At 46.4% G+C, this 24,733-nt stretch overlaps 4 protein-coding genes across 5 annotated transcripts; 2 read left to right on the top strand and 2 right to left on the bottom strand.

Annotated features, from left to right (window-relative positions):
- Window positions 1-8,911: 8,911 nt before the first annotated feature.
- LOC131287012 (KIF-binding protein) lies at window positions 8,912-11,046 on the bottom strand. Its single transcript, XM_058316029.1, has 2 exons — window positions 9,697-11,046; window positions 8,912-9,624 (listed from the first exon to the last, which is right to left on the bottom strand). The coding sequence occupies exons 1-2, from the start codon at window positions 11,004-11,006 to the stop codon at window positions 9,159-9,161; spliced, it is 1,776 nt and encodes a 591-aa protein (XP_058172012.1). The 5' UTR covers window positions 11,007-11,046; the 3' UTR covers window positions 8,912-9,158.
- Window positions 11,047-11,406: 360 nt separating this feature from the next.
- On the top strand, window positions 11,407-13,030 carry LOC131283002 (cytochrome c). Of its 2 annotated transcripts, none has more exons than XM_058312597.1 (2): window positions 11,407-11,497; window positions 12,210-13,030. In XM_058312597.1, exon 2 carries the CDS (start codon window positions 12,232-12,234, stop codon window positions 12,556-12,558), a length of 327 nt encoding a protein of 108 aa, XP_058168580.1. In that variant the 5' UTR covers window positions 11,407-11,497; window positions 12,210-12,231; the 3' UTR covers window positions 12,559-13,030. The 2 variants fall into 2 exon arrangements, with proteins under 2 accessions (XP_058168580.1, XP_058168657.1); XM_058312674.1 differs by lacking the exon at window positions 11,407-11,497 and adding an exon at window positions 11,640-11,700.
- Window positions 13,031-13,618: 588 nt separating this feature from the next.
- LOC131281886 (AP-2 complex subunit alpha) lies at window positions 13,619-19,470 on the top strand. Its single transcript, XM_058311248.1, has 8 exons — window positions 13,619-13,747; window positions 14,478-14,760; window positions 14,859-15,070; window positions 15,145-16,829; window positions 16,903-17,043; window positions 17,108-17,524; window positions 17,597-17,801; window positions 17,882-19,470. Exons 2-8 carry the CDS (start codon window positions 14,697-14,699, stop codon window positions 17,957-17,959), a joined length of 2,802 nt encoding a protein of 933 aa, XP_058167231.1. The 5' UTR covers window positions 13,619-13,747; window positions 14,478-14,696; the 3' UTR covers window positions 17,960-19,470.
- A 1,145-nt stretch (window positions 19,471-20,615) lies between these two features.
- LOC131294122 (DNA-directed RNA polymerase I subunit RPA2) lies at window positions 20,616-24,328 on the bottom strand. The gene is made up of 4 exons (XM_058322170.1): window positions 24,199-24,328; window positions 23,565-24,137; window positions 23,314-23,486; window positions 20,616-23,240 (listed from the first exon to the last, which is right to left on the bottom strand). Exons 1-4 carry the CDS (start codon window positions 24,265-24,267, stop codon window positions 20,621-20,623), a joined length of 3,435 nt encoding a protein of 1,144 aa, XP_058178153.1. The 5' UTR covers window positions 24,268-24,328; the 3' UTR covers window positions 20,616-20,620.
- Between the last annotated feature and the right edge of the window lie 405 nt (window positions 24,329-24,733).

Genomic DNA, 24,733 nt, shown 5'->3' with positions numbered 1-24,733 from the left:
CACCCACGTTTAAACGGCCTTAAGGAAGGCCCCGATAAGCCTGGATCAATGATGGATTTATGCTAAAAAGCTAAACGGGCCGTGAACGACAGGAAATGGGGAAAAATTGTAACATTGTCCCCATTTTCCTTGTCCTGTTCGTCTCACTCAAACCCATCCCCAGTCCCGGAAGCTGAGCAGACGAAAGCGATTCCGGATCCAGGCGCTAGCGAACTGTCTGAGGGATCGATTCTTCTCGCCTGAGCAGCGAAGACGAAGCATGCATATCGAACACTTGGTGTGCATTACATGAGCAAGGAAGAAATTGCGCAATCCTTACGACAACAAGTGCTTCAAAATAAGACATCGACCGAGCCCGAACATAAATTTGAAGAAATTCACGCATCAACGGCTCGTCGTCGCAGGCTCTTCGGTTTTAGGTTATGTAAATCTGCTTGTCCTGTGAGTAACCAGATTGAGCATTAATTTTAAATCGTCAGTCCGCCAGCAGAACTGGGAGCATTAATTGCGCAAGACCAGTAGCCAGAGTGATGATCGCATACCTTGGTTGAACAATTTACGCTAAAACAACCCCTGTCTGGTTAATACAACATAACGAGGGGCCAGTTTATAATCCGTGACTCTTGGTAGCTCACAATCTGTGACCCTGCGGTACGTGCGGCAACACGCGGAGGTCGTCTCATTATCGGCCGAGTTCATTGGATCCCGCTGACCTCTGGGACATAAAATTTGCCTGCGCTTATCGCACAACAACATGAGTCAATGTTAAACAACTCTGAAGTGAGTGTTAGTTTGTGGAGTTGTTCTAGATTAATAAAAGTTCAACAGCAGCTGCCCAAACTGGAATCAGGTTAAGATAGTCACACAGGGTTGCCTCAACCCTAGCTGTTAAAAAAATTAGAAAAATCAATGCTGTTGAATTTTAACTTTACCCATTTAATTTTTCTTTACCTCTAACATTAATCCATCAGAGTGAGGTTTTGAAAGCCACCCAGTCGAACTCAAGTGAAATCTATGTTGGTTATGGCAGAAAAAAAAGCTTGTTAGCGTACTTTTTGTTGCATTTTGTTCAATGGTTTACCGGTTCCGCAACTTGCGGTGCTTCCGTCAGAGGCGTGCTTGTTAGTGAGCGAGTGCAATTGCACACGCAATATTGCCTCGTTCATTTTTGAATGATTTTTTCACCTATTTCCTACAGGTTTTTTTCCAAACAACAAACGAAACGAAACTACTAGCACGGATTTAGCAATTATCAAGCAAAGGTTTCAAATGTTCGCAAACAACCCCAAATAGCAACGAATTTACACTACGCTTGAAAATTAAACGATATGGTTTTTGAAAAACAGATGCTGTGGGCTACTGAAAAAAGGGTAGAGTCATATCGTCTTCCATAAATTGAATCGGAATGCCGCTTGTTCTCAATGATACCATGGTTACTTTAAAAGCACCAAGCCTCCTCTGTTAGTATGGATCAAGAGGCTTCACGAGTGAGTGAATTACTTTTTTGACACTTGACAGCGTCACTATGCAAATTGACGTCGATTCTAGTACAGCTTCCGCAAGTACCCTGTCGGTCGGGGTGCTTAAGTGTGTATCCGATATCATTTTCACTTGAAGAGAAACTTCACTCTGCGACAGTTTCTCCCATTGCACAATCTCGAGGGATCTCTGACAAGTGGCCGTCGATCGACGAGGAAGTACAGTGAATCCGACTTTAAAGGGCTTGCACAGAAGCAAACAGCTTGAATGACTAATATAGGCGGGAGACGGTCCGGAAGGTTAAAATACAAACGAAACTTTTTGGGACCGTCGGAAATAACCATGCTTCATCCCTTTGATATCTACATCGCATGAGCCCTGCTCGCTCCGGAAACTGTGTCGAACGAATATCAAGCTCGACCTCGATTCGAGCGGCGTTCGACTTTCGGCCATCGGTGAAAATGAAAATGCGCTTGAGTTGGACGCCTCGCGATTAGAGAGATTTCATCAATACGGCGACGCGTTAAACCATAAAAACAACACGAATCAGTGCTCAGCGAAAGCATTTTTGAACGCCGCAGCAGCACTGCTTTCGCTCTGATCAATTATTCACAATCGGGCCGATTAAATCAACCAAAACCCGGCGAGGTTGCGGGAAAAACGGTGTGTACACTTCCGCGCCCCCAGTTGCCTCGATTGGTCGCCGTTGTCATCAACGATGTCCGACTTCCGCTCTTTACGGTTCACCGGGATTTTTCGAACGCGAGATGCTGCGCGGCGTTCCCCTTCGCACCGTCAGCACCATCATCATCACCAGCGCCGTTCATTTGCCGGATTGATAAGAGGCTTCATTACCGATCGGTTCATGTGCAACGAACGTTTTTTTCTATCTCCAGCCAGTACGGCAAAGAACGATGTTTTTTAACGGGTTATCATGCCGCAGCGGTCACGAACTAGAATCGCTTCCTTCGCTGGAGGCGGCGACTGGGGCCGGGCACTGGGAGGAGCATTTCCGAATGGACATGGAACCGCAGCTTCGAAAGACTCGCCGATTGCTTCGGTGGGTCTCTGCACGAAACTAAAGGCGGAAGACGGAAGAGAGATTATTGATTTTTGAAACCAATTTAATTATATCTCTTTTTTCTTCGACCGATCCGCGGGCTGCTCATCCCCATCCGAAGATCCGGTGGCCACTTCATCGTTGAGTCTTGGCTCGAAACGAACAAAAAAAGTGTGTGTCTACCAGAAGACGGCCAGGCAAGCCCCCATCATGCCGCGTCGCTCTCCATTCCAAGAGCATTGATTTACGGACGGATCATCGCGCTATCCGCTTGCTTGCTCCGCGTGCTGATTAAATAATTATCGCTCGAATTTCGATTCCACCGACGAGCCGAGGCAAGGCATCGGTCCATCGGTATTCCAGACTTTTTGGAGCACACATACGCCAAAACCAGTTCAACATTTCGGTCGTGAATGCGTGCTGAAAGATTTCTTTGATGTAGAGTTCATTAGTATACGCAAACATTTTCCAAATCAAATCAAGACGCTCGAAACGATGCTTACCGTCCGTTTTGATCCCGGACTGATACTGGTGCTGGTGCAACAGGCCTTGACCCTGAGACAGTCCTTGGACGGTTTGTTTGCAACACTGCTCTGGAGGACCAATCGAGGCGCTCGAGGTCACTGTCGTCGCACATTCATCGCCTCACAAGACTTTTGATGCTTACACACTTTCTCCACAACTAAGGCATATCTGTAGCTACAGTACCACACAAGTCACACTGTCGAGCTTATCCTTCCGTTTCCAAAGTGCGGGCAACAGCATCTTCCAATCGCAAGCACTAATTTCACCAAATACAAAACCTTTTTTCACAGGTAGTCAAATCCACCAGACACTACTTCCTAGTATTTTGAACGAACGCCGCTGTACTACTGATAAATAAGCGGCGGCAAGCAGGCCGACGCACTCGTTATACTTATACCAGCACAAGCTGTTAAAGGATTTCACTTACACTTGACTGTGGGATGGGACGAAAACACTCGCGTCGAGGACACTAGACTGTTGCTTTTTTTTTTCTATCACCCAACTAACGACAAAAGAAGGACAATTAACATGCATTCATACCGCACACACGCACACGCCGGTCGGGCACAACCAACTGTTGCCAACGAAGTAGTAGAAGCACACAAATCCAGTGCGTGCCTACTAAGCGACCCTAGTGCTACAGCGATCTACAAAACGATCCACGCCCGGATGAAGTCACATTCTGCACATAACTTTACCCGCACAATTTGAATATTACATTAACAGAGGGGAGCGAAAAACAAAACTACGAAAGCGATTGTACTTATCAGCAAAGCGATGTAAACGCGCTGGTGCACTATTCGCGGTCACGCCGCACGGAAACCAACGTGCTCACTCCTACGCTGTTGTTTGGAAACTGACTTTTCCCACCAACTTGTGCTGCTCGGCCTGTTGTTGCCTTTTGCTCGATTTCTCTCGCCAGCTCACTCACGCTCACGTTCACGGCTCGCTCGCTCGATCGCGCGTCTCTCGAAACAGCCGAGATTTCTCCGCTTGCTTGGAGCTCCACTTCGAGGAGCAAGCATTTTCCCTTTTGTTTCCGTGCCAGCGTCTTCGACGGTTTGTCTAGCGCTGCCTGGATCAAGGATTACGATTTGCTCGAGATTTCCAATGTACCTCAGTGCCTGCTGGGTGCGAAGGTGCATGTGTTGCAGTCGGGCATTCCGATGCATGATATGCGAGCCGTCCCCCGGGCAAATTCTCTCTGTCTTTCTCTCGGACCTCCAGGAAGAGGATCCGGAAAACCTCGATCTCTCCTGATGTAACTCGTTTGGCCGGAAATGCTCCGACGTGGTTTATTCGTTGGTACCTTCGGGTAAGAATTATGAATTTCCAACAAAAACAACAGGACTAGGATGAATGCATGTATTTTATCTCTGCTGTGAAGGGTAAAAATGTTCAGTTTTCAGTTTTGAATGGTTCCAGTCATTTCAAAAATCAAAGCATACTTACTTACAATACTTTTCTTGAAATGACGAACATGACACATAGAAATTGAGAGTAATAATTGCAATGAGCATAAACATATGCTTATGTTTTGTTTGTGTATGCTTAATGCATTGCAAACTGTTCCACGCACGAATGACGATCGGTGCATCGATCGCTGCAGACAAAATGCATCTTACGAGATGCGGTTTACTAATATGGAGAGTGCATTCGTTACGCGACAGTTTAGAGAAAGGGAACGCGGCGGAGGTTCCACAGATAACACAATTCCCATGCGCTTTTTTGTCTTCCATTCCTTACTTTATGATCCATGTGTACCGGCTCAATCAGCTTTGCGAAATCATGATCTTCTAGCGTGTGCTCACCGTGTTGTGTCTAGCATAATTTCTGCATGAGAATCCACGTTTTGGTAATTCTTTTGTACAATGCAAGAAGACATCTGAAGCAGGCAAGCAATGGAGACCAAGAGGTATGTTATGCCCTGGACCGAATAGTGTCGTTGCTCCCAAATATTCCGATGAACAACATGCAAGGCGCAACAGCGTTAAAGCCGTGCGAGGCCAGATCGTGTTATGATAGAGTACGTTTATGCAACCAAATAATTGCGCGGCATCGAAGAGAAAGATGACCCGAAGCATTTGGGGGGTGAAAAAAGTGTTGCCTCGCATTTTATGGCAGCACATACGGTTAATGGAGCGATCGCAACTTAATTACGCTAGATGCGAGATGGCGCTGGTCGCGAAACGGAAACGATCGTTTCGATACGGCCCGCCGTCCATGCATTCGGCGTTGTTTATACATTTTTAATGTTTAACGCAAATCTCGTGTTACAAGAGGGAGTGGATCACCATTTCCACAAATCGCTTGTCGCGCTTCCACCGTTGGTGATTATAGGTTTCCCTAATGAAGCAGGTTGATCATTCGAGACGCACGGTTGAAGGAAACCGATAGTGAAATTTCTGGCAGGAAAACAATTCATTAGTTCGTCAGTTATACATATATTTAAACGTATTGAGTAACCTGTGCATCAACGATGGTTTTACGGCACCTTACGTGGCTACGTAAATGGCCTCGGCTTGGCTTCGCGTTTCCAATTGGTCTGTCGATTAAAAAAAAAGATAAGTTGCTTGACAACTTATGGAAAATTGACATCCCCTCGAATTGAATAGTTGAAAGCAACACTTAATTCGATGACATAAAAAAAGAAACTCCATTTCCGTATCGCATTCATCAAATTTAACAAACGTCGGCGCTTAGATTTGAGCTGAATATGGTTCTTTTTTATTAGGTGCAAAAAAAAGCAGACTAACATATGACATCTTTCATCAAATAATGATTTTCCACTGTCCAAATGGATGGATCGAGCATTTTTTTTTCTACTGTTACACTTTTTAGGGATACTTTTCTTTACGTTCCCTTCCCCATTTTCCGCGGAGTAGTTTCATTTGTTCGATCAAAATATTGTCGCATCCCATCGGGTAACGCGTCGATCATCCCTTGTCATTTCGGGAACGCCGTACCCCTTATGTGCACGTTCCCATATAAGCCTTCACAGCATAACGTGGACGGCGAGCATATCTCCTCGGATACCTGCGGCAACACGGGCCCATACCATGGCACACATCCACATCCACAGCCGGATGTGTCCGGAAATGAGCGATAATGAAAACTGGGCCGAAGAGATAAACATCTGTCGCTTTTCGTGCGCCGCACATTGAACGCACATTGTTGTCTCGCCATCATAACTCCGGTGGACTCGATGCTCTATGCTCCCGTGTGCCATCATTCGCGATCGAAACCGACGGAAAATATTTCTTTCCAGTGCAAAAAGTAATGCTAAAACGCCAAAACGAACTACGGCGAGAGGGAATCGCAAGCATGGAAATGATACACATAAATCATAACTCGTACTATAAATTGGGCCGTAAAGGTTCCCTTCCCCTCATCCTCATCACGACCTAAACGCACGCAAACACGATGGTGGACCACTCTTAGTGGAGTAAAAAAAGTGAAGTAATCAACGAACCCTACTACGCAACCCCTGGGGAATTGTCCAGGTCATCACAGCGCGTTCCAAAACTGTATGTTTTTCAAACATGCAATATTCTGTTTTATTTCGCATTAGAAGTCCTCAGAGGAATTGCTTATAACAATTTAATAAATTCTCAAACGTGGTGTTATTTTGTTGTAGAGGAGCAGGAAACGTTAGACTGCAAACATTCACCGAAACGACGATACCGGTAGAATCAATTGTTACTTCACATTTACTACTAGAATTTTATTCTCTCTATGTGACACTTTGAGTGTTTTCTCAGGATGCATTATTATTTGTATCTGTAGTTTATGTTACCTTTTACTTCCCTTAGTTGCGGTTCGTGTCACACGTGGAAACAAATTTGGCCTATTCTAATCACTTACTAAAGTAGTAGGCTACACGGCGACGATGTAATGGCGTAATAAATAACTGCATATTGTGTTCTATGCTTCATATGTGTTCCTATGATAACAGTAGAGTTCCGTTTCGTGATCTCTTTTGCCGCCTGCCCGTTCGTGCAAGGCAAACCCACAACACTCCGTAATTGGCCACGAGGGCCACTGCCTTTCGGTTTGGAGCTGGACTCATTGGCTTCAATTAGTTCTTCGTACGTAAACGGAACCGCGTGGTGCACGAAACGCACGAACTGCCGCGTGGCGGAAGGAGCGACCCTTCTTCCGAACGGCCATTTAGCGGGAGAATGGAGACCTACAAACTTCCTTGCGGGTAAGGTGTGTAAATACATGCTATGTTTCGTAAACTAAAAATTGATAGGAGCTAAAGGTGGAGGGAAAATCGGGACCGAGCAGCACAGGTTGTTTAGCAGCCCTGCTTGATCATAAGGTTGGCAAAACGGAAGACCTTCAACAAGCTGAAGCACCCGTAGAAGCCTCTCTCCCGGATGGACTGCACGGTTGCGGCCACCACCGCCTGCACGCCAGCCCTCCCCTCGGCGTTCGATGCTTCTCCTGCGGGCGTCTCATTTCCACTAGCGCCATTCTCCGGCTGGTGCTTCGGCGTGTTGGCGTTGCTGTCGGCCGACTTGTCCGCGGATATTTTCGGCGACGTCATCTTTGCGCTCTCTGACAAGGGACTGCTTCCGTTCGATTATGTAAGCCACACGCAAGGACACTGAAAGGAAAATAAAAACCGTTTTCCCGTGGAGAGGGAGCGGGAAAATCAATCAGTATTTCTCCCTCCGTTGATGCACCGTTTTTCGCTTGTTGATTTCGTTCACCGCAGAAGATACCTTCACAGTGGCGCACAAGTTTCTGAAAACATGTAACAAGGCAAGAATAAGCAACACTTTATGATTTGTTTTCAAAATGAGCACACAACAACACCATCGTCCAGCATACCTGAAATGCTTCGCCGTAGACGATCCGATAGGGAATGTTGTGTATTTTGTGTTGGCGCTAATCTTCCACTCTCTTATGTAACCACAGCAGGGCCGCTGTTTGAGGACCGTGTGGCTGTTATTTAGATAAGACTCGATAATTGAACCACGACAGTTTTCTCTCGATTTTTTCTATTTCGCCTTTGAAGCGTGTGGCAGTAGGGACTGCGATTCTATGATAGTTTTCCCTATCTGCTATTGATAAACACTGTTACACTTTGGTCGGTTGGAAGTGGGGTATCTTTGAAAGGGCTCTTTTTGTTTGGCCTTCTTCAAGTTTAGCCCAGAGTAGCACAGTAGCCGAGGAAGCGTACTAAAGCACTAACGCTGATGCGATGGAAAATTCAAACGCAACCCTCATAAGCAAAGAGCCAACACGAACGCCAAAACAACGCGAACGTACGCAAGCATAGGGCAAGAGAGACCGCTCTATGGTTGCCCCAGAATTCTAGGGCATTGCGGCGTAAGTTTCGTTCGCGAGAATCGCTCGGTGTGGTTGTCCCGCGCAAGCTGGCGCGTATAAGAAAGTGAGAGAGGTCAAGGTTCTGACCGCCGCGTGGTCCACCATTAACATTGGCTCGGTTGCACTAGTCTCGTCGTGGCCAACGGCAGCGAATGAACGGCACAGTTGCACGGGGAAAAGGAAAACAAACCCACCAAAACCCGTCCCGACGTGGTCCTGATGTTGCGTTCGGTTTCCTGGCAGGGAGCATGGGACGCGCTTGCGTATCACGTGCAGGTTTTCCGCAGCAACATTTCGCACACCGCGAGTGTGAGAGGGAAAAATCTCCCCAGGTCCAGGTTTCTTCACCTCATTTGCAAACAAGTGTTCTATAAATACATGTACACGGCTCCAGCTGATCGATCTCTAACGCAATCGATCGTTGCGCGTGACGACATACTGAGATGATGGCATCAAATCGTTTCTACCGCCACAGATCAATTACAGGACTATTGGATTTGAATTTAAATTGATTTTATTGTATTCAATTGGTTTCCACCGTGGTTTCAACGCTACGCGCAGGTTCGGAACGGAATGAAATATTGATATTAGAGCATATAGCATTGTTCTAAAGCAACTTCTAGTTACACTCGCTATTTTGGGCTAATTTAGTTGACTGTTTTAAGCAAGCTTTGTTAACACACTAAGCACTACTACTAATATAAATTAATTTTGCTTAAAGGACACGTGCACATAAATCAGCAATTCAAGCAATTTAACCTTCCGCTATTTCTCTCTTTAGCTTTTCAATTTTTAGCGGTAGCAGACTTATCATTTCCTTGCAAACGCTCTGTTCCTCCACAAAGTGCGACTGCATACGTTCATCCTGGCAGCAGGCAACGAATCGGCTATGGTAGAAATGACTCTCGGTCGTGTTCCTCAACTTTGCGAACTTGTCAGGCGTAATGATGCGATAGTACAGCCGACCGATGTGGAAAAATGCGTACAGAATCGGTTTCATTTCGTCCGCTTCCATCTTCTCCGGTAGCACCAGCGTATCAAGCGGGACTTTGTAGGATTCGATGAACTTTTTAAAGTTACGGATGCTCTTCTCGCACAGATTGTTAATTTTGTTCAGTACATGTGGCGTTGGGCGATCGTTTGCCTGCAATTCGTCCAGCTGCGAAAGCTTTACGTTCAGCATGTTAGAATAGATTAACCCCAGTTGGTACCAAGCTTCCCTAGAAATGAAAAGAGAACAGAAAATGGGTAGCATAAAACACTTTCGACAGTGTGGGGTAGTTGTTAAGTACCTGCATATGGTTTGATAATATGTTGCGTTCAGTAGCTCAACAATTTCCTCGAGCTGATCTGCACTTCGTTTGTATAGCTTACATTGATTTCCATCGTCCTCCTCAAAGAACGCCAGATAGCTGTAGAGTGAGGCAATATCTTGCAAAATTTTCGCATATTGGGACGCTTCCGTTTCCTGCGTAAAGTACTCCTTCGCTTTATTGAGCCACGAGAGGGAATTCAACATGACTAGCTTTGCGTCGTCGAATGTGAGACAAAATTCATCGGTCACCTGACTCTCGTACACGGCCAAGTCTAGGCCAACAAATCGGTCGATCTTTTTGATCGGAGACAGCGGTGGTTCCTTTGGTTTATCAGCGCAGTCCTCATCATCGTCGTCATCGTTCGTACAGAGGCGCTCCTTCGAGGTGACCAATATATGCAAGCCATACTTGCCCCAACATCTGCCAATGTCCGCCATTCGATACCGCAGCGTTTCCTCTTTCTCTGCTCGCTCGTCCGGGTTGGTAATTTTTTCAACCACGTCCGTCTCGTACTTATTCAGTATGAACGTACTTGCGGCCAGTAGATGCCGTGCTTGGGTGAGATAATTCATGGGAAAATAGTACTGTGACAATGTGGCCGCATTCAGGGCCCAATCGACGTGCTCGTAGTCGTTGTATTCCAGTTGGCGCTTGAGCGTCATGTGGCAATACCGTGCCGAATCTTCCAATTTCTCGAGAAACCCAAACACCTGCGCCAAGTAGTACAGCGTAAGCGTGTGGTTTGATTCCAACAGCCTGCATCCTTTTCCCTTTTCCACCTCCTCTTTGGTACCAAATAAGTCTGCTATTGTAAGCGGTTTGCGGTCCTCGTCCTTCACGTACAGGTATGTGTTCTTGGCTTCTTCGAGAAATTCCAGCGACTCGGTAAAATTTGAATGATTGCATGCCATTATCCCTAGCTGGTTAAGGATTTCGATGTGCACATTAATCGCCTCATCCTTGCCCATGTCCTGGCCGATCAGCTCTAGAGCTTCCTTTAGCAGGCTCGCTCCATTCGGTTCTTCGACGAAGGTGGTTATCTTGGCAATATCCTTGATGATATTCGCTTGTATGCAGCGCACTATCGATGCTGCATCCGATTGTGGTTCCAATGCTTCGCCCAATGTTTTCACTTTCCGCAGTGCACCATGCAAAACATCTCGGGCAGCGTAATGCGACCGAAATGGTTCCGTCGCTGGATCGTTCTTACTCTCTTCGTCGATAAGCCGATGGGCCTTCTCGTACTCTTCCCTGATGTCGGACAAGTTTTCTTTTGTGACTTTCATCCTGTGGAATATCTTTTGCAAATTTCCGAATCAATTTTCGTGCTCCTTTTCCACACCTTTTTTTTTATTTACATTGCAAATGTCAGTCGCCGCAAGTTTTGTCAAACATCTTTCAGTAATGCATTTGACAGCTACTAGAGTTGTGGGCTATGAATCATTCTCGCATGATTCATTCAAATTGAATCATGAAGGTTTAAATACTCGATTCTGTAAACATTGACGATATTTTTTTTAAATTCTCGAATCTTTATGACTCTTTTAAGAATCATTAATGAATATAAATAATTCTGCGATTAACTGGTCAGAGTAATTTAGTTTCATAAATCTCGATCGCAATTACCCAACTCTACCATCGACGGCTGCTTAAGCACGTGTCGATTCGCGACGAATCGATCGAGTCCGCGCTTTGTGCTGCTTTGAACTTCGTGGCGATAACACCTCACGTTTTGGTGAAGCTCGTTGAGCGTTTTTCTAGGCGAACCGCGTTTATCGTAAGTATCTGTGCGCCAGATTAGATGTATTTATAGAAAATCAGTCGATCGTGAAAGCAAAAGGAAGGAATCGGATTGTTTTGATTTGGTCTAGTGGGTTTTTCTGGGGTTCACGCCGAAGCTGCACGCGCAAGGGAACCATTAGCATTCAAGCCATCGTGGTTGGCGTATCTAGAACTCTAAAAGGAACATCAGGGTAAAAGGTACAGAGGTCGTTCGTAGAATTCGTGCTAGGTGGAAATTCCGAAGAAAGTGCAGTGCCAAGATTCACATTTCCCACGCTCTAGTGACCTAGTTGAGGGTTTTCGTGGACGGGCGGTGATTTTCGCAACTTACGTAATGCTTTGTGTGAGACCTTTGGCAATGGAAGGGGTTTTTTTGTCGTGTGGTGAAATGGTGTTGCCATGGGGCCCATCGAGATAACTCCTTTAAAGCCCTTGAAAATAATCAACGCCAAGGTGGCAAGAAAAATAGTCCACTAAAAATTACATCACTTAATAAGGACATTACATCACATCGAAGGTCGCATCCTAATACGGGATTGTGTGACCTTGCCATTGGTTTTGGAGGGATTTAGGGACGGTATCGGATGATAAAAATCAAATCCTTCGATGTCACCTGATTGTGTATCGACGTATGCAGTTGCATAATGTTAGAAAATGCAGTGCCCACGTGATTAATCCGCTTCTATTTATCGTTTTATCCTTCACAGCTAAATCCATTTTTCAATCATAATGGGCGTCCCAGCGGGTGATGTTGAGAAGGGCAAGAAGCTGTTCGTTCAGCGATGCGCTCAGTGCCATACCGTTGAGGCTGGCGGTAAGCACAAGGTCGGACCGAATCTGCATGGCCTCTTCGGCCGCAAGACCGGTCAGGCTCCCGGATTCAGCTACACCGATGCCAACAAGGCGAAGGGAATCACCTGGAACGAGGATACGCTGTTCGAGTACCTGGAAAACCCGAAGAAGTACATCCCAGGCACGAAGATGGTGTTCGCCGGTCTGAAGAAGCCAGCGGAGCGCGGCGATCTGATTGCCTACCTGAAATCCGCCACCAAGTAAACCTAGATCCTCAAATGGTGTCCTAGATTCAGCCAAAACACTGCTAAAAGAAACACACAAACAGCAATGGTAACAGTGCAGGCTGTTTCCAAACTCCCAAAAATTCGATAGTACCACCCTTAAATTTGGACAGAGTAACCGATCTAGGCGTCACAGCATCCTCCGGATAGAAGTTTCCCCCACACGATTAGGACAATTACTATGTAAATCTATTTAATTTATTTTATGCTAGAGTTAACATAGTTTGACGAATTCGTTTTGATCGACCATAGCGCCGGGAAAGATTATAAATCGATCGAACTCGGAAAAAAGCAGACCTGTTCGATACTACGATCGAAAATGGTCCGCATCGGATTGAATGATTGCGACTTTCGTTCAGTTCTGATTTCAAACGTGTAGTATTATCACTATCAAAGAAAACTCTACAAACCAACGGCAGAGATGTGACGCTGAATAAAACACGGAAACCAAACTCTATGCTGATGCATTTGCGTGCAAATATAGAAAGAAAGAGGTAAAGGGTTGGACACAGGCATGAAATTTGTGGTACTTAGCAACACTTCTGCAAACTCATGATATTTGATTTCTTATGCAAATGATATCTTATGTTACAAAGTACGAGAAGTTACCAACAAATCTATAATTATTTTATAAGCTTAAGGAAAAAAGTTAAATTTATGTTGGCTCAAAGTGTTCAAACATTGATGAATCATAGAGAGCTGATAAGTTCCGAGAAGAAAATTGTAACAAACCTTCGAACGATTTTAGCAAAAACAAAAGCAAATCCTTATTTAGAGTATTTAACGCTATTTGTATACATTTCTGCACCTAATTATCAAAAGAATTGTGAAGTAGAAATTAGTAATTCTGGACCTTCGTGCTCCACAACTTTTTTAAAAAATTTGCAACAAATTTTGACAATTCTATTCACTTTGACAGCACCATTGACAACTGCTTGACAACTGCTAGTATAGCACAACCTCTGCTCTATCCATCGTGAGAAGGAATCTCTCGTCACTGCTTCAGGGAAAATCGATCGATTTTATATCCTCACAATCCGGAAGGAAGGAAAACGATTTGCGTAAGGAAAGTCGGCAATCAAAACTTGTCGTCGCGGTGTGTAGTGTGCCGGAAAGCATAGTATAATTATCACGTTCGGCGGTACGGGCGTTGTTTCGGGGCGTTTTTGGTAAGTTTGTCCACCTCATAATCGCTGCGATTAAACGTAGGGACGCCCTCCGAAAGTGCACCACATCACAGAAGTGGGGCGGCGGCGGCGGTGGTCAGAAATCTGTCCCGTGAACGGTGGAAGTAACGGAGATTATTTTCTGGGCGTCAATTGCATTGCGAACGATTGAAATGGAGTGACGATAGCTTTGATGTGTAGGCATAGCGCATCATAATTTGCATCGGCAAAGTTCCATGGGGCATCCGTATGATGCTGCTGGGAGGAGACAATCTCGGTACTTTTTCTTCGTTTATTATCTGCTCAGCGTCCGCTGACTGCTATCGTTGCCGTACAGTTTCCGAACGCCACGTTCCTCCCGTGGCCAGCGGCAGAGTGCTTGGTACAGTGTGTTATTGTTATCAGATAATTGAATTAAATTCTTCTCGTACTACTAGAGCTCGTTAACTGCATCGTCGCTAGAATTAACGAGAGACGATTGAGGCGAAGAAAGTGATGAGAGCACGATGGAAAGTGATAGAACGTAACTGCAGCGATTTTACTGTACGCTTCTAGTGGTGTCTGCTACCGAGAATTAAAAGATGTTCGGAGAAAGTGTCCCTCCCTTAAACTTGCATAATTTTTCGCCTCATGGGAATGGCAAGCTTTCTCCAAAAAGAAAAAAAAAAACTATGTGTAGTGGAAAGGGCAAAGATCATCGGAATCCTGACTTGTTCGTGCTTTTATTTTACAGATGAAAATTGTTTGGTGTATCTACGAACCTACGTATTTTAGCTGCAGTTGGTTGTAGGCAGAAGATATCGGATAACTCTTCAATCATCCGCTTGCGACGGACGGACGAGACGAGGAACGAAGTCTCGTTTCCGGTGAAATACAAAAGAGTGATTGTTTTATCACGCAGTAGAATAAAATAACCGAGTAGGCAGCCGCTTGAAGAAAAGAAGTTTTCAAGATGGCTCCAGTACGAGGAGATGGAATGCGCGGTCTGGCGGTGTTTATATCGGACATCAGGAACTGTAAGTCTGTTGCGGGTGACATCAATGTCCCGTTATTGTCCAAAAAAGGATGCTTTCTATGACTCACTCCTTCAAACGCCGTACTTCACCGTTTGCAGGTAAAAGCAAAGAGGCAGAGATCAAACGCATCAACAAGGAGTTGGCGAACATTCGAAGCAAATTCAAAGGTGACAAAACGCTGGACGGATACCAGAAGAAGAAGTACGTCTGTAAGCTGCTGTTTATCTTTCTGCTTGGCCATGACATCGACTTTGGTCACATGGAGGCGGTCAACTTACTCTCTTCCAACAAATACTCGGAGAAACAGATTGTAAGTTTTGTTTTGTTTTGCATTTGATGTCTAGAGGAACAAAATTTGACCTATTTTGCTTATCTTTTGTCCAGGGTTACCTGTTTATCTCGGTGCTGGTGAACACGAACAGTGATTTGATCAAACTAATCATCCAAAGCATCAAAAACGATCTGCAGTCGCGTAATCCGATCCACGTGAATCTGGCGCTGCAATGTATCGCCAACATCGGCAGTCGCGATATGGCCGAGGCGTTCTCGAACGAAATTCCGAAGCTGCTCGTGTCCGGTGACACGATGGACGTGGTGAAGCAGTCAGCGGCCCTATGCCTGTTGCGTTTGTTCCGTACCTGTCCGGACATCATTCCCGGCGGCGAGTGGACCAGCCGGATTATTCATCTTCTGAACGACCAACACATGGGTGTCGTAACGGCCGCGACCAGTCTGATCGATGCGCTTGTGAAGAAGAACCCGGAGGAGTACAAGGGATGCGTGAGTTTGGCGGTGTCGCGCCTGTCGCGCATCGTAACCGCTTCCTATACCGACTTGCAAGACTACACGTACTACTTCGTACCGGCGCCGTGGCTGTCCGTGAAGCTGCTTCGCCTGCTGCAGAACTACAACCCACCGACGGAGGATCCGGGCGTGCGGGGACGGCTGAACGAGTGTCTGGAGACGATCCTGAACAAGGCGCAGGAGCCGCCGAAGAGCAAGAAGGTGCAGCACTCCAACGCAAAGAATGCGGTCCTATTTGAGGCAATCAATCTGATCATCCATAACGATAGTGAGGCGAGCCTGTTGGTACGCGCCTGCAACCAGCTTGGCCAGTTCCTGAGCAATCGCGAGACAAACCTGCGCTATCTTGCGCTGGAATCCATGTGCCATCTGGCAACGTCCGAATTCTCGCACGAGGCGGTGAAGAAACATCAGGAGGTCGTGATCCTATCGATGAAGATGGAGAAGGACGTGTCCGTGCGCCAGCAGGCGGTCGATTTGCTGTATGCCATGTGCGATCGCACGAACGCGGAAGAGATCGTGCAGGAGATGCTGAACTATCTGGAAACTGCCGACTATTCGATCCGCGAGGAGATGGTGCTGAAGGTGGCCATCTTGGCGGAGAAGTACGCCACCGACTACACCTGGTATGTGGACGTCATTCTGAACTTGATCCGAATTGCGGGCGACTACGTGTCGGAGGAGGTCTGGTATCGCGTCATCCAGATCGTCATCAATCGGGAGGAGGTGCAAGGGTACGCTGCCAAGACCGTGTTCGAAGCTCTGCAGGCACCGGCATGCCACGAGAACATGGTCAAGGTTGGTGGATACATTTTGGGCGAGTTCGGTAACTTGATTGCGGGCGATTCACGTTCCGCCCCGATGGTGCAGTTTAAACTGCTCCACTCCAAGTACCACCTCTGCTCGTCGATGACACGCGCTCTGCTGCTCTCGACGTACATCAAGTTCATCAACCTGTTCCCGGAGATTCGCGGCACCATTCAGGACGTGTTCCGGCAGCATAGTAATCTCCGATCGGCGGACGCAGAACTGCAGCAACGCGCGAGCGAGTATCTGCAGCTCAGTATCGTGGCCTCGACCGATGTGCTCGCCACCGTGCTGGAAGAGATGCCATCGTTCCCGGAGCGCGAAAGCTCGATTTTGGCCGTACTGAAGAAAAAGAAACCGGGCCGGGTGCCGGAGAATGCGGAAATTCGTGACAATAAGAGCCCAGTACCGAACAGCCATGCTCACACTAATAATGCTCAAAATAATCACACATCAAGGTAGGTGACGTCTTTTCTCTTCCCACAAGGGAGTTTTTTTTTATATCAAACTTTGGTTCTTTTATTCTTGCAGTTCGAATAATGCCAACGCAAGCTCGGACCTACTTGGACTGAGCACTCCACCGGCCAGTCAATCTGGCACACTGATCGACGTGCTTGGCGATATCTACAGCACAGCCAACGGAAACAGCAACGTGGTTAACAATTCCAAAAAGTATGTACCAACACCACTGGTCTTCTATGGTCGTTACTAAGTAACAATGCTTGCTTCGTTTTAGGTTCGTTTTCAAAAACAATGGTGTTCTGTTTGAGAACGATTTGTTGCAGATTGGCGTGAAGAGCGAATTCCGGCAGAATCTGGGCCGCTTGGGTCTGTACTATGGCAACAAGACGCAAACCGCGTTGCAAAACTTTGTCCCCACGCTGCAGTGGTCCGCGGAGGATGCGCTGAAGCTGAACGTACAGATTAAGGCTGTCGAACCGACACTCGAGGCTGGTGCCCAGATTCAGCAGCTCCTCACGGCGGAATGCATTGACCACTACGTTGGTGCACCGTCCATTATCATTTCGTTCCGCGTGAACGGCGGTGCGGTGCAAAAAATTACGGTCAATCTTCCACTGACAGTCAACAAGTTCTTCGAGCCGACCGAAATGAATGCCGAGTCGTTCTTTGCCCGATGGAGGAATCTCGGAGGGTATGTACTATGCGGAATTGGTATTTGTATGAAAAAGGAAAAATGTCTCACATGGTACAATTTATTTTGCAGGGAGCAACAAAGGGCACAGCGTGTGTTTAAGGCCCAGCAACCACTTGATCTTCCCGGGGCGCGCAATAAACTGACAGGTTTTGGAATGCAGCTGCTCGACAGCATCGATCCGAATCCGGATAACATGGTTTGCGCCGGCATCATACACACGCAGGCACACAAGGTTGGCTGTTTGATGCGTCTGGAACCGAACAAGCAAGCACAGGTAGACAAGTGTATCTTTAGGTCCAATCTTTTGGGCACAGCCGATTGTTAATCCTGGACCCTTTTCCCCTCTTTTCGCAGATGTTCCGCTTGACTATCCGGTCGAGCCTCGAGGCGGTGACGCAGGAGATATGCGAGCTTTTGGTGGATCAGTTCTAAACTAGCAGCAATTGGTGCATCCATCGCAACGCGACAAACTATTTTACATAGCAAAATAACACAAGGAACAAGGAAAGGAAAATTGGCTTTAGAGAAAACACGAAATATTGATGTCGTATCGCAGCGCGAAACTACCTACATATAGCCTAGCCGGTACGAGGTGTGGGACATTCTGTGTCGAAAATATGAACCCATGTGTCAGGTAAGCAATGATTGATTCTTTGCAAAAACTCTAATCATCGGGAGGAACCTATCCACACACATTGAGTTAAGTTTGTCCTAGAAGGCTCTAGTTAAATTTGAATTGAAAAAGGATATTCATCCTGCAGACTTTGCTGGATCTGATTATCGTGAGCCGCATCTCGCAACACAAAAAGGTAGAAAAATTTGGATCTGGTACGCATAAAATGTGCGTACGAGGAACAGATTGGAGAGCTTCGGATAGAATGCACTTGGGGCGGACTCATGTTTGTGTTCACCCCCGTCCCATCGTAGCGATAATTGTTGTTTAGGCTTCGTGCAATTGTCCGAAGGGTCCGATGAAAACGTTATTCGACCAACATAGAAATTTATGATCAAACAACGATAGGATGAAAGCAAGGCTACGCAAAGAGAGCTGTAAACGCAAAAACATAATATTTCACTCTAATCTTAAAAACAAGCAGAAATCGAAGTTAATTGTAATAAGACACAATATGCTGGATGGAAATCCACGAGTCTGAAACACCTCGTGGCACGGTCTGGATTATGTTTTCCCCTGCATTTGGTGGAAGTATTGTGTGGAAGAGGGAAAACGTATTTGTGGAATCAGAAGTAATCTCATTCACCGTGTAGCGGGCGAAGAAATGACAAAGGTAATACATAGATTATATTAAACTTTACATACAAACATTAAATGGAATGGAATGGAGTATATATATACATATATAAAATGCCACAATATTGTATTGTAGACGAGACTAAACTGTGACAACGAGATTGGAGTAAGATCGCGTGGGAAATAAGACACTTTCAACGCGTTTGAAGCTGAAGTGTGAAGCACGAAATTGCTTCTGATATTGCGTACGCTTGTGTGTATGTGTGTCTGGGCATAAAGTTATGATTTACAAGCTGACCATAAATCGCGCATGGATAGCAGGAACGCATGTGCATGACGACGGAACAAGTTCTTATCACAAGACAGCACAGTGTTCTATTTCTAGCTGCTAAAACGGAAGTAACGAACACAAAACACGCGCAGCAACCAAATACACACAAAGTAAAGACCAGTATCTATGATCGTCGAGCGAAAACAGAACTTGGCGGTAGATGAGATGCACAAATAATTCTCACGATCGCATTCATCATTACAAGTATGCTCTTTATATACAAATTTGTATGCTTTCGGTTGCTTTTGGCTGTTGAATCCTCCTCTCTTCCGGTATGGGATTAGTTTGAATTGCTATTGAATGGCACCACGTGGATGTTGGTCAAGAGACGGACAGATGATGACCGTGCAATAAACTTATCGATGGAAAAAGAATGGGAAGTGGAACCATTGGAAAGAGCGATGTGCTTGAGAGTAAATTAGAAGTTTCGTTTTGTTTTTTTTTTTTGGTCCATAAAGGAGACATGAATATTATGTTTTAATCGTTGCAAACTATACATATACTTATTAAGTAAAGTGTACATTGTAGAAAGTTGTATTTAAAAAGAAAAAGAACAGGCATAATGAATCACAAGCCAAGCAGAATCCTTACAAATTTGTCAAAGTAGAGTAATTTGTTACAAGTATAGAAAAAGAGCTCATTTTCATGCTTCGCTTCGATGCACATAGTTCTCAACGTACACACACACCGTTAGCTACGTAAACATTGCTTGATTTCTTCTGATAAAAGTGAGACAAAGTGCAGGCTCGTATCAGAATGGTATTGTGGAGCACGCGAAATACTTGTACATCCATTTTCTTTCCCAAATTTCTGGTTAATATTGCTAGTCTACACACTACGAAAAGAAAAAAGATAGTATATTTAGCTTAGCGATAGACTCATGGAACAACACATTGGCGATCACATTCCAAAATTGAGGAACTGGGAAATTTGTAGAAACAAGCTCTGAACAAATGGCGCATAAAAAGCAATTGTCGACGCGAGCGTAACTAGAGGAGCTTAGAGACCTGACCATGTGTAATGCGTTGAGCGTCATGCAGAGGACAGAGGAAAACTACACGCCATGAAAGAGGGCATTCTTCTCCATCTGCGCCGACCGTTATGTTGTGCGCGGTGTTGGACCAGAGTAAAAACATAACATAACGCTGAAGTAAATGTATCAAAAAGCAACGCTGTTGGAAAGTGTTTTACACTGAGCTCTGGCGTGTGTACACAGGAGGAAAAGGAAGATAAATCCGCCACAGCAAAAAAGGGGTAAATAATCGAAAACATTAAGAAATATTAATTCAGATAAAGCGGATAAAATACGATAAAAATCCATACAGTAGCAGCAGTGGAGATGAGGAAGTACATGAATGGAAGTGAAAAGTAATATATTGAAAATATACACATGTTATTGAAAACGAATTGATTTGTCCATGAACAACCACGGTACAGAACGTTTACTTGTATTCGTTTCGATCATTAACGAACATCTTAATGGATAAATTTCTTACGAATTAAAACGCTGGGGTTACAAATCGGGAAAAGAACATTGAAGCTTAACGTTGATGTTCATCGACGAGAGTTGCGACACGAGAAATTTGAAGATGTATGGGATTTCCAGGTGGCCAATTTCTTTATCGTCCTGACAGAGCCTGCAGGTGGCGGGTGTGTGCTGGAACTCGTTCAAGCTGCTCGCCAACCGCTTGGTGACGGTATCGATCGGGCCAACCAGTGTCCCGCAGCGACGGCAAACCAGTACCGTCACCTTGTCCGACCCATGAAACAGCCGGTCTTGCAACAGAAAAGAGGCTCCGTGCGACAGTAGCCCGTCGCGTTCCATCTCCCCGAAGCGAACGCCACCTCCACGGGATCGACCCTTGTTCGGTTGCTGCGTCAACTGATCGATCGGGCCGGTCGAGCGCACCTGCCACTTATCGCTGACCATGTGACGCAAACGCTGGTAATGCACGACGCCGAAGAAAATGTCCGCCTTCATCTCGCGCCCATCGACACCGCTGTACATCCGCTCCGTGCCGTAGTAGTTGTAGCCGGACGATTCGAGCAGCCGCCCGAAATAGTCGATGGCGGTGTTATCCTCGTTGAAGCGAAACGGCGTGGCATCGTGCACCAAGCCGTGGCAGGCGGCCGTTTTTCCGGCCATCGTTTCGATCATCATCGCGATGGTCATACGCGACGGGAAGCCGTGTGGGTTGAAGATGATGTCCGGAATCATGCCCGACTCGGTGAACGGGAGGTCGATGGCGGGCCATTTTTGCGAGCAGATTCCCTTCTGACCGGCACGGGAGGCGAACTTGTCGCCAACGTTCGGATTGCGAGAGATGCGATAAGTGATGATGCACAGCTTTTTGACCTCGCTGTAGTTAAGCTTCCCACTCCTTACCGTGTCGATCGGCGATCCCAGCTTTACGTTGTCCACGATGCCGTTCTCGGACGACTTGTACTTCACCACGTGGTACTGGTGGTCGTTTCCGTTGAAGTAGCAGTACATGGGTGTACCGACGGTGAGTTCAGCGCCCTGGAACGGCATCCCATCGTTGTCCAGCGATATCGCCAGGCTGGGGTCACGCGGATCGCGCGCGAAAAAGCTCTCGTCCGTGAGTTCCACTTTTTCGTGCTTGTAGACGGTTCCGGCCGCGAAGCCACGCTCTTCCGCCGACTTGTTGATAATCATGGCATCTTCCATGTCGTACCCGGTGTACGAAACGACGGCCACGATGGCGTTCGTGCCCATGGCGAAGTTGTCCATGTCCATGTTGTCGTAGTGCACCGGGCGGAACAAGGGTGTCGCAGGTGTTTGCAGTCGATACATCTTGGCGATGCACTGCTTGGCCCAGTTCTGGCACGGCGTGCCCATCGTTTGCTTGCCCATCTGACACTGGTACATGTTACGCGGCGACTGGTTGCAGTCCGGCATCGGAATCAGCTGCGCCAGGTTGCTCAGGAAAGCTGTCTTCGATAGTTCCATGTGCGTCGTAAGGTTCGGGTAGGCTTCATCCGGTGTGATGCAAATGTCAAGGTACACCTGCTCGAACGTGCCGATCAGTTCGATGCGATTGTAGGTAAGATTTTTTACCGGGCGCATCATGCGGGACGGACCCACAAACAGGAAAATGCCCGGAAATTGGCCACCTACCCGAGCCGGCACGAACACGATCTCGGTCGTCTTCGGGATGACACCATCGATCTTCAGCAAGCGTAACTTTTGCACCACTTGGCTAGCGGTGGCCCGTGGAAGCATTCCAAGTACTTTGCCCTCCAGCAGCACCGTATAGGATTCTCGCATGGGCAAGCTGGTTCCAAGGGCAGGTTCACCGACGAACTCGATCGGCTGCATACCGAGCAATACCAGGTGTTTCTCGATGTTTTTCACCTTATCCGGATCCTGCACTACCGATACGGTACAATCGGAAGTCATATGATTTAGCAGCCCACAAGGCGTACCGTCGGGAGTGTGCACAGGACAGATGAAACCCCACGCATCCGGCGTAAGCTGGCGCGCCTCGGTGGTTCGCATCGTCAAGAAAAACGAGCCACGATGGACGGCCCGGAAGTGCGACATGTAGCGCATGCGGTTAATGTTCTCCGCAATTATCACCAGACCGGAATCCTGCATTACGCCCATCTCGACAGCTTTGGTAAGGTTTCCTGTGGACAAGAAGTGCACGAAGGGTGCTTGAAATCCGGACACATTCTTCAAAGACTGCATCACTTCATGAGAGGTCACAGTGAGCGAGTCTTGATCGGGACACAGTTTGAGTAGGTTTTGACGGACATTAAACAGCATTGAAATGCACAATTCGCGCAAAAGCTGCTGGTACATGTATCCACCGAGAAAGAGCTCTTGCATCATTATGTGGTCGACCGATTCCACGTGGGCCTTGCCCTGCACCACGACGAACAGCTTTTGCATCATAAGCACCAGCAGGTTGAATTTATCCTCATTGTTGGTCAGATGGATAAGCAAAACCTGTTTGAGCAGATAGTCGCCCGCCTGTTCGTCCGAGTACCACTTGGGCATGTTGCCCAGTCCTAGTCGGTAGCGGAACAACGAGCCCAAGAACTGCTTGCACTGCTGCCCGTTGTGAAGGTTTTCGGCGTGCAAATCTCGCAGCATTGTCATAATGCACCTGAAAGTAATGCAACAGAAACAGGGGGTATTCATGTACATTCCTCACGCCTTCAAATATTCCGCGGACAAACCTCTTGTAGTATTGATCGTCCTCGTAACCGGTGATTAGTTTCCGGTAGATAGTATTGTCTGTGTAGTTGGTGAGGCTTTTCAGTAGTAACATGATCGGTATAAAATTGAGCGATTTTCTTATGGTTATCATCAGTTTTGCCGTACCATTTTGAACGTAGTGAAGAACATTGTTCTGCAAAAAGCAAGAGATGGAGAACACGAATTAGTAGTGAGATTCATCCAGGCGTCCAGCATCCCTGTCGTTGTTTACCGTTGACTGTTGATCCTCTCTAACGCAACGAATCATAATGCCCGTAGTACTGAAATCCTTTCCACGATTCTTCCAACCATTTCGATTCATGGCGACGGGATAATTGCGGCGTGTCGCAATCAGCATGCGCACTAACTTCTCATTGCCACCAACCAAGAAGTAACCTCCCCATTCGTCCGCGTGCTCACCGCGTTCGGTCAGCTCCGCTGGCGAAAGACCCTTCAGATTGCACGCGTCCGAGCGCAGCATGATCGGAATTCGGCCCATTTCACGCGTCACTGACGGTTGTTGGATACCATCCACTTCCCAATCGAGCGTGATCGTACACATCCCCCCGTACAGGTCCCCTTTCTGGCGGCATTCGGATGGGAACACACGCTTCTCCTGCGCTTCCACCAAGCTCGTAGGCACGGTTGGGTTGGCGATGGTAATGTCGGCAACACTTAGTTTGATACGGTTTTGGTTGGGCATTTCAAAATTCAATGGTTCCAGCCGGTGGAGCATGTCCTCGATGCCCTCCCGCAGCATGTAGTTGAACGAATCAATGTGCGGACGTCCCAGGTTCGCCAGGATCTATGGGGTTGGTCGGAATGCTTGAGTTTTCGCCATAGTAGATAACGTTTTCCTGCCATACCTCATTCTGCTTCTCCGGTATTTGCTTGTACTTTGGTCGTAAATTGGTGAGCTCAGGAAGTTGCTTCATTTTTACCACGATTTTTATCCAAAACTAAAGAACAAATCACTTTTGCAACCTTAAACACCGGCGCGGCACGTGTTTTTAGTTTAAACGTGTTTGACAGTCGCCTGTCAACAAATCGTTTTTGTTATTGTTTGCAAGGTTAATAGAACGGTTCCAGTAACCTTGGTTGTTTGTTTCTCGACTTTTTCGACGAAACATTTAATCGATTCCATTCCATTTCGAAAAGTTTTATTTATTTATAGCTTAATACATTATAATACAAAATACTTTCCTACATTGGCTTTATTTTTCAGAAAAAATATAATCTTGTATTATGGAAACAAAGACGTCATTTAAGTCAATTTTTTCGTTTTATTGATTATCCTTCGGTACGTGGCAGGTAGCACGTGGTTTCTGCCGTTTTGAAAAGTAAAATCCGATGGAATGTTACAGTTAAGAAAATTATCTTGATAAACAGCATAAAAAGAAC

Source organism: Anopheles ziemanni, chromosome 2 (genome assembly GCF_943734765.1).
Source record: "Anopheles ziemanni chromosome 2, idAnoZiCoDA_A2_x.2, whole genome shotgun sequence".
Taxonomy (NCBI): Eukaryota; Metazoa; Arthropoda; class Insecta; order Diptera; family Culicidae; genus Anopheles; species Anopheles ziemanni.
This window is presented reverse-complemented; position numbering and strand designations above follow the sequence as displayed.